Source organism: Seriola dumerili, unplaced genomic scaffold, assembly GCF_002260705.1.
Source record: "Seriola dumerili isolate Sdu_G_001 unplaced genomic scaffold, Sdu_1.0 BDQW01000442.1, whole genome shotgun sequence".
NCBI classification, from domain to species: domain Eukaryota; kingdom Metazoa; phylum Chordata; class Actinopteri; order Carangiformes; family Carangidae; genus Seriola; species Seriola dumerili.
The window spans coordinates 510,222-522,320 of record NW_019174697.1 but is presented as its reverse complement, the minus strand read 5'-3'; the positions used below and the strand labels follow the sequence as shown (position 1 = coordinate 522,320).

At 38.4% G+C, this 12,099-nt stretch overlaps 1 protein-coding gene across 2 annotated transcripts in view; it reads left to right on the top strand.

Annotated features, from left to right (window-relative positions):
• rai14 (retinoic acid induced 14) overlaps positions 1 to 12,099 on the top strand; it is a 38,620-nt gene that overhangs the window by 818 nt on the left and 25,703 nt on the right. For both annotated transcript variants that reach the window (XM_022762212.1, XM_022762211.1), the window contains exon 2: positions 926 to 1,007. In XM_022762212.1, the coding sequence (XP_022617933.1) occupies positions 972 to 1,007 (36 nt within the window). In that variant the 5' untranslated portion in view covers positions 926 to 971. The remainder of the gene's footprint in view (positions 1 to 925; positions 1,008 to 12,099) is intronic.

Genomic DNA, 12,099 nt, shown 5'->3' with positions numbered 1-12,099 from the left:
ATGTGGTAGGCAAATGTGTTAATCTGAATGGCTTCAATGTTGCCAGAGGAGCCCAGACATGGTTGTCCTTCGCGCACCCACTTACTGCACAAAACACCTCTAATAACACATCAGGATCTGTGTGCAAAAACTCAAGACTTACCCTAACTTGCACTTGGTGTCTGCAAACCTTTATGAATACAAACATTTAAAAATATGATCTCTTCAGGACCTCACTACTAGTATTCATTGCAAAGAGTCTTTAATTGCTTACAAAGTTCTTTCAGTTGAAATACAAGCTCACACAAAGGACTCTGGACATAAAAATAATGGAGTAAGTAGCCTAATTTTGCTGGAACACCCTCCAAGATATTTTGGGGGCAAGTCATCAACAAGGTAATTTCAGGCATGAAAAACTGGAAATACGCTTGAGGCATGAAAATACAGTCACCACACATCCCCAAGGAGTTTGTGGTAATTTAAAACATCCCAATAGGACACAATACAAAACTAGATACCAGTTCCAACAACAGTTTAAATTAAAATTTTAAATTAGAATTGCATGTGTTAATGCTAAGTCCATTCCCAAAACTATGTAGTTTTTAAAGAGGAATAGGTGATTGTAACAGTTCCTCATATTTGTTACAGCTTGAGTATAGATGTTGTGATCAAACTCATTATGAAACTATAAATTCAGTACAGCACATTTGAGTTTTTTCAGGAAAATGTTGATTTACTAAGGCTGTAGACTACTGCCTCCATAAATCCCTGATGTTGCACTGCACATTTACAGTTCATCCTGACTGTACTTGAGTGGGTACAGTGTCACAAAATACTTCATAAGTCAGGTAGTTCAGTCTTTTCAGAAACTCTAAATCACATTAGAAAAGAGAGCAAACATCACTGAGGCTGAGTTTAAACATCTGTGTTTTTTTTTCCTTCACAGCCTTGACTGAGTGATTGAGTGAGTGACTGCATGGACCGGACTGAACATGAAGAGCCTTAAAGCCAAGTTTAGAAAAACTGATGTAAGTATTGTAACATATGTTCATGGCTGTGTCAAGTGTGTGCCCATGTGTGCTTGTGTATGTCTGTATGGCTGAGTCAGTGTCTGTGTATGTATGACTTGAGCAGTTGCAGATGATTTATGGTTGAGTTTCTCAACCTTGGGGTTAGCAGTGCCCAGTGGCTTGTTGACATTTTGCTATTTGTTTAAGAAAAAATAAATAGTTTTGAAAAATAAAATAAATAGATTTCAGTGATAACGTCCATGTGATCCATTTAGAGCTCCGTCTGTGCTCTTGTAAACAGAAAAAAAGAATGCCATGTTCAGTTTCACATGATAACTTGTCAGCTCTGATTGGGTGTCATGAGAATTTTAGGACCCTGAAAAAGGGGTCATGAGGTTGAAAAATCATGATTTGTGGTGTTAGCGATATGACACAGACTTTTACACAGACAGGCAACACAGAAACCACACACCTCTCATGTTGAGCCACTTTGTGAGTTTTTTTTCTTTATTAATCCTACAAAGACCACAAGTATATTCAGATAGTCTGACTCTTCACTGTTCCAGATGAGGATTTGATCCTGCTGACTATGAATCACTCTTTAGGGAGGAATTTCTCCATATTGGTTCAGTCATTTATTCGGTCACAGTCTAAGATACTCTAGATTCACAGGAAGTGAGGCGTCTCCACAGCATCTGACTCATCTGTTGTCACGGTGACCGTAATGACACAGAGTCAAATGCCAGACAGGAAAAGTCTGGAGGGCTGCTGGATGAATGGGATAAGTTTTAGGGGATAGAGGGAGTGTCGCAAAATAGAGAAGTTGGGATATGGAGTGAAGAAATGAGACACTAGGTTTATGTAGGCAGTTTCCATGAGATTAAGAGTGTGTGGCGGGGCAGGGTGATGAGCTCTGGTTAAATGGCATGCTTTGTTGAGAGAGAAACTGTCCCACACAGGAAGAATTAGGTGGAGTACATCCCTGCTTTTACTCAGTTAAAGTCACAACATACTGCAGGGCATAGTTGGAGTATGGAGTATGGATTGTGTAGAGAGCAGGACTTCTGTTAGTGTAGAGCAAATCAAAGACTTGAAGAACATTCAAATGCACAGTTAAAACTTTTTGTAAGGAATATTGAAGCATAATATATTTATATCAATAGAAAACCTGGAGAACAGCTATTTTTCCTTTAACAGCCTGCAATTTTGCATGGCCAAAGTCCTAATATTAGTAAATGATTGCAAATTCAGTCAGCTATGTAGGGGAGTACAATAGTGTCCATTGTTCTTGAAAATATTGAGTCCAGGATTGGGCTGCAAGGTCACAATAGTTCCCCCTTAGTGAGTAAAATGGACGGTGGTGGTCTCACCTTTACTATGTGCTTTCCAGTCAAAACCTGTATTGTTACAGTAAGAGTTGTAAATAGTTTGATGCTTTCAGAGTGAGATGCTTGTCCTCACTAAAATAGCCAGTTGTAGGCGGTTTGAGAGAAGAAAGAGAAGATCAGTAGATGTGAATGTTGCTTAGAAACACGACTGAGGCCATTTGCAGTCATGCATGCCTTTGCAGACCTCACACCCACATACATTGTCACAGTTTGACCGCTTGGATATCTCAAAATTATTTGGTTTGCCTTCAATTGTAATAAAACCCTGTTTTCATATGTGTACATTGATATGGTACTGTTTGGAAAAGGAAACGATGCTGCATTGTTGTGCTGTATATGTATTTCATGTTTCATGCCAAGCCCTGCCCATCATCCAAGTCAATATTGCACCGTCTGTGTATGTATGTCATGCTTGGTGTATTGATTATGTACTATAATCAGAAAACAGTGTATTTCTGTCCTGCTGCTTTCTGGAAAACTATGTCAGACCAACTACTATATTTTGAGTTTACAGATAAAATTATTTTCTGTGAAGCACTTTTGTGAAATAGAGAACCACTATACCTTCTTTCAAGTACACATTCATTTTGTATGCAGAGGAAACCTGGGTAAAACAGTTTCACTTTTACATTGCACACTTAGTGATTATAATTACTGGTCATGATTAAGATATGCAAAAAAAAGTTCCACAAGCCAGGATGTTTGTCCTTTGAGCCAATAGTCATTCCATTGCTTTTTATAGAAACCCTGAACAACCGTAATAGAAAGAAAATATCTCTTTGGTTCTATTTTAGGCTGTGTGTTTCAGTGACAGATTACTCAGGAATGTTCCCCCCAAAACCAGCCCTTCACTTTTTAACAAAATAACAGAAACTTAATGCCCTCGTAAAGAGGTTTTTATGAAGTCAAGACATTTCCAGATAATGTGTAATGGAATATGTGTTTTAGTGTCAGATCTTTACTAAACGCCTCACTTTGAGGGTAGTCCTGCAGTGCAGTGAACTGAATGCATCAAGCAGTAAAACCTACTGAAACACGTCTACAACATGAGGCCCATATAAAGTAGATGTGTAAAAAGGGGACTAAGAATAAGATGTGTTTTTTCTGTAATATGATACATGCAGGATATTGGCAAAATGTAGAGCTCACTGATAAGCCCTACTATTAAAACCTTGATGATTTAATTGTACACAAGTTAGAAAGAACACAACATAGTTCAAACAGACATCAACAATACGCTTTTTCTTTATCAAAAAGACGTTCAATGTAATAACAGACATTTTGACACAAAGCAGGAAGAGAACCGATGTGTTTTTCCTGCCCCAACACATATAAATGTCTGTTATTAACAAAACCTTTCCCATCACTTCAGCCTTAAATCTCAATTTTTATCGTTCAGACATTTTACACACCTTGCAAACACATAATTACTCTGATTAATTTCACTGTTCAATGCCACCTGGCCCACACAGGTCATTATATCAAAGCACTGTGCAGACCCACCGAGCTTGATTTTAAATTCTATTTCACATCATGAATTTTCCAAACATGAGAAATATTTCATGCTGAACAGCAGGGATTGCGTAACAATTTATGCACAAGACATCTTCCATTTGATGCAGTGTTGCAGCCATAAATGATATCTTGGGGTTTGAATATTAAACTCAGGGAGGGATATTAAGAAAGACTCAACCTCAGATACACACATGAGCCCATGCACTTTACTTTGTCCAGATTATAACTCTCATTTCTAAAATTTAGATGTAAGGAGTTTTTTCTTATCTCATTTAGTTTTTTTTGTACCATTTACACATTGATTTTAGAAGTTAGTTTTATTTCTTCTAGTACCTTGTCTCTGTGTGTGTGCTTTTAATAATTTGTGATGTTTAATACCTAGCTACAAACCTCTAAATTTCCTCTGGGATGATACATCTTAAAGTGTATACTTTAAATGTGGCATCCGTGTAGAAAAAATATTTTATCAATCTTAAGGAATTAGGGCTAGAGTCCATTTGAGATTAATTTATTTCCCTGCCCTACTTTAAGTTACTCCAAACTTGAGGTGCTGTAATTATTGATTAGGCTGCTGTACCCGATAAGAAAGACATGAAGGTCAGGTTGTGTGATGATTATCTGAGACTACACACTCACCCAGAAAAAAAATATTAATTGCACACCACGCACACACACATTTGCCACTGTACTTTCTAGGTTCAGGTTATTCTTTTATTGTAAGGGATGATGTAGGCAGTAGGCTGCAATCATTATGAAATAAAACTACTCTATCCATCAAATGCTGGCACTTAAAGCTATGCTTGAATCACTTAACACATACAACCCTTAATTAAGGCACCATTGAACAACCATGGCTTTTCTAACTGGATGTCATCTACTCAATTAAGTTTGACAAAAAACTGTCCCTTATTCCCACATTATATTCATAGAATGCTTTAAATATTTTTTATGACCTAGCAGCATATTTGATTGTTGGGAAATATGTTGGGCTATAGAAATAGCATGCAAACTATCTAAAATTGTACAGCCAGGCAGACTCCGCAGGATGTGTCACCAGGTTAAGTAGATCGGCTTTCTCAAATACTGCCCTGTGAATGCACTGTAAGGCTAAGCAGTGTGAAAACGCCGCCTACACTAAAGGTGCTTGCGCATTTCCAATCTTAATGTTAAACAGCGTTAATGCTGCACAAAAGATGAACTGAGAACACAACTGAATGTGTGATTTTTCTCACAGATTACACAGCAGTGATAATAACAGAATTTTTTCCTGCAAAAGGATCATTATGGCTGTGTTGTGATCTGACTTTTTCCACAATAAATTTCCACCAGAATTCTTCACACTCCAGTGCTTAAAAGGGAGAGACACCAGTGTTGCTTTATCAAACTCTCAAAGCAGGTGTGTAGATATGCAAGGTCAAAGTGAATCAGAGGAATTCTTCTAAATCTGTGTGTTTCCACCACGTATGTGTGTGTTCTTGTGAAATATTTGCAAGTCTGTCTATAGACTCTGTGTCTGCGTTTGAGTGCTGTTTCTGCCTCAATATGTCTTTGGAGTACATCATTGACATTTTGGGATTCGTTTGTGGATCATTTCAGTTAAGCCTATTTGGCCAAACAGTCAGTATAATGAGGGAGTTTCTGTGTGTGTGTGTGAGCAGTGTTTAAGACAAGCAGACGGTGTAATCTGGTTTCTGGGAATGGGTTTGGCAAACAGCCACACAGAGACTTACAGGCATTTTGCTTCAGCCACGTCTGAACAGTCAGCTGTCAAAAATGGGTTTGCTGTGAACCTGCACTGACGAAATTGATAAGAATGGTTCTCTTTGTTGTGTTAAATTAGACCTCATTCATTTCATTTAAATCCAATTCTACCAATTTGACTTTTTTGACACATAAAGAACTGAGGTGGGCACAAAGCCTGTAAAATAAGGTTGTGTGAGAATGTATATGATACTGTATTGTGTCTGTCAATTGATCAATAACTGGTTGTAATTATACTAATATACTTAATTAATTTAAGGCTGAGTTTGATTGTAGAATATTGATTGGGATTCAAATATGTGGGCCAAACAGCACTATCTCTATTAATGTAAATATTTTTGTTAGATTTAGTTATGGCTGGGTATTGCTTGACAATATCATATTTGAGTTTTGGCACTGATACCAAAATCATACTTTTCTTGATACCTTATGTGTTTCTACAAACCCGTATTTTCATTTAACAAAAGATGTTAAAGATCTCAAATATGAAATATTGTGTATAAACAAGCATCTTTACAAGAGCTTTGTTTTAAAATACAAAACTTTGATTGTGATGGCAGTCAGGGCCGTTTTTCTTGAAACAAATGTAATCTTAGAACAGTCATGTAATTATAGAAATCTTAATTAACTCTTGTAGAGTGCGTCGGCCCTTTGAGACTACATTAACAACTGAGTCCCTGCTGTTTGAGCAGAGCTGCTCTAAATGAGTTAATTTGCTTAGACTATTATCTTACTCTCAGCCCTTTACTACCATCCCCCAAGCACATTACTTAGTGCTGTTGTGCACACACATGCACACACATACTTACACATTCCAAGTCTGTCTTTGTTATTATCAGTGTATTCTATTGTTGACAGTGGTTCTAGTATTAAACCCTCACTCAACCCTTCATACTGTCACACTACTTAAACCTGCTCCCCCAGCTGCTAGACTAAGCGGGATTACTCTAGGCTTTCACACACACACGCACACACACGCACACACGCACGCTTTCACATCCATGTGCATAGACCAGTATCCAGCATATGTGCAGACACACACGCACCCACTCCCCTTATCATCCACTCTCTGTGTCTAATTGATGTGTGGATTATGCTGTCTCCTCTTACTCTGCACAGCTGTTTCATAACTTCAGTTCATCCAGGCTACATGACACTGGAGACTAAACTGTACGTTTACTGTATTTTTGACACCTATAGAACCTGAATTTAGCTTTGTAAATATTGGAGGAATGGAGCTCTACTTATTAGGAGTTATGAAATGTTTCTGCTGGAGCAGCACTACAACGAAAATCACATGCTGATCATCTGAAAACATATTCTAAAAATGCTTTGTGCACAGTTTGTTTGAATTTAAACCATTCCCTGGCTTCTTAGTACATCAAGGAATATATAGCCATTAGAGAAAAATGTTACGCCCTACTTTTTTTCATAGAAGTTGAAAAATAGCGCAGCCACAACATAAAAATCATTATGTAGTAACCTAATAATGTAGCAGTCCTTCAGTTATTGGTTTCTTTTTAACTGAAGCACAGCCTGAAGTATCTCCACTTGGCACTGTTTGATTTGGCCCAGACTGACTTGGTTTGGCATGGAATGGTTTATTCTGGCTGGGTGTAGTGAAAGGGTATTAGTACTGGGAGTGACAGTTAAACCTCAGGGACAGCCCGGCATTAATCTGGTAGAGAGAAGGTGGAGGAAGGGTGTATGTCTGTCTATGTGTTGTCCCTTGTCTGCAGGAGATAGTTCAGGAGTCCGAGGGATAACTATGACTCTTTTCACACTTACTACATACAGCAAATTCATATTGTATCTAGCTCCAGCTGAACAGAAAATGCAGTTCAGTGTCAACATTGATGTAAAAAGATATGTGCAGGCAATGCAGAGAAGGAAAAATAAAGGTGATTCATGATGCTCATCAGTTTGATTCAATCATGATTGTCAGGAGGATGAGCTAGCCAGCAACCAATCATACAGAAGTCAAGCCGTGGCTTACGCTTCCCCTGATTTGATCACCCAACGGTATGAACAGAAATACTGCTTCATGTGCATTTTTGGTGGTATTGGAGCAGTCCTTGTCATACGGCATGTCAGTCTTGACATAAGCCCTATCAGTTAAGCAAATAAAGTAAATTTCACTTAGCTAAATGTTATTTTATGTCTCCTTCATGGAACTGGCTATAGTCTAATGATGAAGAGTATGTTTGTAGCAGTCTCTGTTTGTACCAGTGTACTTGCTTACAGTAGCTTGTGAGGATGTACAGTCCACCTATGCTACTAAATTAGTCGCCAGAGTTAGTTAGCTGTTGTTTATATCACTGTGCTCACAATCCTAAAGTTTCACCCTTGATTAGACCACATGGCCTTCTCCAAGAATGTTAAAAAATACAGACTTCAAATAGTTTAAATGAATCCAAGTCAAGGCAAAAGGAAAATGGCTTAGGGCCTGTTTAAACATGGATCCAATTAAAGCAGGAACTGCCCATGGGATCTCTTTATTCCTTATTGCCTGTGTACATGAACTACAGACATACAACCAGGAAACCTGCTCGTCAGCAAATACACGAAGCACTGAGCATGGTAAAGGGAGGCAGGTGTGATCCTTGTGTCGGTGCATGTGTGTGCATGCTCATTTATGTGTGGGTGTGTGTTTGTCATGGGCTTGTTTGTTGTCTGCTGTGGGTGTGAGGACACTGGTGATGATGCAAGGTGCTTGTCTGCTGCTTTATGTGTATAGTTATTTATACGTGTTTATGAGAATTTGTTTGTGGAGGTATATTTATCAGTGTGAATTTAAAATTCCAGTGTGGAATGACTCACTCGACTGACGCGTCTGTTGACACAGTTCAGAACTTCATTTAGATGAAGTCATGGTGTAAGATGCAACTCATCACTGATAATGATGGCGGCAGCAGAAAGATAGACAGAAGCAGATATGGTGGATGAGGGGAGTTCAGCTGAAAGAATTAAGGAAAAGGGGGAGGAGTTGTAAAGAATGATGAGAGAAGAGAGACACAGATGAAGAAGTAATGAGGAACAAGAACTGGATAAAGGAAGAGATGATTAAAAGACTAAGATAAAGGAGGAGAGATTGGGGATGATGGGGAAGAAAGCGAGCCAGAGAGAAACCCTATTTGAGTAAGAAAGGCAGTCAGGCTCCCCGCCCCCAGTTAGACTCAGAGGGTTTGTTTAGTTTGGCTTGCTCCGAACAACTGGAACAATATTCATGCTAGGAGATGGATAGGGGAAGGGTTATACTCAGTTCACCTGAAAAAACTATGAGAACTTAACTTCATGAGAGACTTTTGGCATTGCACACTGATTTGCTGCTTACTTCCGAGAACTGTTTTCACTCGCAAACGTTTGTGAGGTGTGTTTTTAGTTCTATCTAATGATTTAAGTGATGGAAGTGACAGTTTTATGGATTCAAGTCTAAGTTGAGTAGCCAGACAAACACTGTTTCCCTTTTCAGGTTTGTTGCCCAAAATTTTGTCCATGGATCTTAACACAATCTGTGTAACTTATATTTTTACTCAGTCTTGACTCTTTGTACACTGACTGATGTCTGTATGGATCTGTGAGTGTGTGTGCGAGCGTGATTGAACTGCCTGCCCTATCCCAAATGAAGTGAGCGATACAGTATATTTTGCCCTACTCCTCTGACTTTATGAGGAGCCCTCAAGTGTAATGAGGCTGGTTGCTTTCCAAGTCCAACAGTGTTTATTTATAGGGCAGGAAAGGCTATTTGTGTCAGGAGGAAGTGTTGCATGAGGGCTGGTTTTTACTGGAGGTCTTCTTGCACCCATAAATGTCCCATGCTAGACTTCTGCATCAATTGTTCATCTTTAAAATGAACAATTAGAACTTTTCAATGACAAGACCAATGTGATAACGTGTATTTCGAGAGTTCCAGCAGTATGTCTGAAAACAATTTCTGAAATCTCATTACAATTTTTACAAATTTAGTTGATGCTTGTATTCACAGCATCTGTGATTGAGTACGTGAGTACAATGATTTCCTCTTCTGACAGTCATGGTGGCCTCATAGTATTCCTGTAACTACACAAGTTGTTTGGCAGAGGAGCACAAGAAAAGCACTAAAAAATGAGGCAATTAGAGGGGTCAAAGGGAAATGTTTTGAACAGAGGTCGGATAATGTGTTTTTCAAGGGCCAACACTGAAGTCAAGTGAAGTGAAGGGAGGGTAAGGAAGGCTGATGGATGACGTGATGACAATTTAGTTTTTTTTGTATTCCTCTCTGTTAAGTCTGTCAACAGTAGAAAGACTGAGATATCTTTAAAACAATAATAAGATCACATCATATCTTTAATTCATCAGTTAAAAAAATAAATATAATGGTAAGCCACTGCTGTTTAACAGCTTTAGGACAGAACAATCAATTACACTCCCAAGAAAATCCAAGTAAATACTGAATGACTCTCAGTGTTAATAAACGCAAATGGACGAAGGCTAAAAATGACAATAAGGTCTTTAAGGCCCCACCATCAACAGATGATGACACATGTCTGATCTAAAATAAATTTACATGGTAACTGCAACTTGGTTCCTTTGAAAATTATTTCTCATCTGTGCAACTAGGGCACAAATATTCTGCTTGGCAGTCTCTAATATTGGCAAAGTTGGTGCAAAGAAGCTCCCTTGGCAGACATTTGGTGTTAATAGTGGTGCCATTAGTTCTCATTAGCGTCTGTGAAGGCTAACTCCACTGATTTTACACATCAAAGTATGTTTACAGGTTTCGGGGAGTGCTACTGCAGATGTGAAAAATTTTCTGTGTTAAGTCTTTTGTGGATCCAGAGGGAGTGACGCAAAGGCTGATTCTGAAGTGATGTCTTGCATCTGAGGACTATGAGTTTGAAAATGAAAAAAAACAAAAAAAACCTGTGGAATTAGAAAGTGGTCTTAGTGAGCTGTTATAGGAGTGCAATGATAGATTCGTGGAGTACTATTTTAACTACACCATTGGCTAAAGTACATACAGTATATGGATAATATATTGACCGTACCAAAGTTTTTCGAATAAAATTCATTTTGTGAGTTGCCAAATGAAAAAAAACAAAGGAAATTTGTAACATTATCTAAACGTGTGGTCCAGATTGGGCCGTATTGTGAAAAAGCATAGCAGCATCTTTCATTATGAGAGCAACCATCTGGTCTTTGTTTAACAGTTCTGTCTACCAACTCTCTTATTCTGGGTTTTAGTTTCAGAGTCTAGTAAACTATTGTGGTGTGTGTATGTGTGTGCGCCTGTTGATGTGTGTTTGTGCTACAGAGGGCAGTAAGCAGTTTCAGCTGTGGCCCCAGAGAAAGGATGTATTGTTTGAGGACATCTGAGCATCTGCTTTGTTGCAGATAAGGGGTTTGAAGTTAACAGTCACTGCTGATCAAAGGGCATTGATATTGTAGATGTGTCAAACTTTGGCTTTCCTTCACTGTTTCTTTTCCTTTCTGTCCTGTACATTGTTCACCCTTCCATCCTCTCCTCTACTTCCTGTCTGCACTGCCCTCCTGTGTCTCTGGACCACTCTCTCAAACAAAGAATATTCTTGTAACCTGTATGGAGGTTATCCCCCTCTGGAGTAAAATCTGTGATGTTTGTGTCTTACCTCCCATCTAACCTTCTTTTCTTTACGCAGTTAGTTAGCTTTATCTCTCATCTCTGCATATAATCCCAAAGACAACAAAATTCTTGTTTACACACAAAATCTGGTTTAGTGTGTGAACTGTAACCTGTCTGAGAACCTGCAAGGAAGAAAATACTTTATAAGAATATATGTATATCTGTATTTTAATTTTAATAATCTTGTGCTACTTGGTTGTTTTTTTCCTTTTCTACTTGACATAACCTGATTTGATTTCCTTTCCAAGTTTTAGCCTTTTGGTTAGTCAGTCTCTCTCTGAGTGAGGAAGTACTATGTCTAAAGATAACGCACAGTCTACTCTGTCTTTTTCCATCTATTTCCCTTTCGTTCTCTCTTCATGGCAAAATATTTTGTTTCTCTTGCCCAGCTAACAGCAGGGCCTTGTTGGTTGGTCTGTCTGTCCAACACTTCAGTCCAGAGCAAGATTTCCTGACAATTACTGGAACCATCACCATGAAATTTGTTAGGGATATTTTTCATTCCCAGATTATGATTACCAGGGATTTTTGGTGCCACAGTCAGGTCAAATTTCCCTAAAATAAGACGTAAATTCATGATAAGTCATCTGGAAAGGTAATTCTCAGATTTCCATGAAATTTGCCATGGTTATGCATTATGATTTTTCTAATCTTTAGACTTCCTGGGAAGGGATTTGCTTAACATGTGTTTTGTTTGTTTGGTTTCACCCGAGTTCACAAGAGATGTGAAGGCCTCCTGGTCTCTTTGTTTAACAGGTCAAGCTTAACTTAGTTTTAAGTTTACTCATAGCCTTACTCATCCATA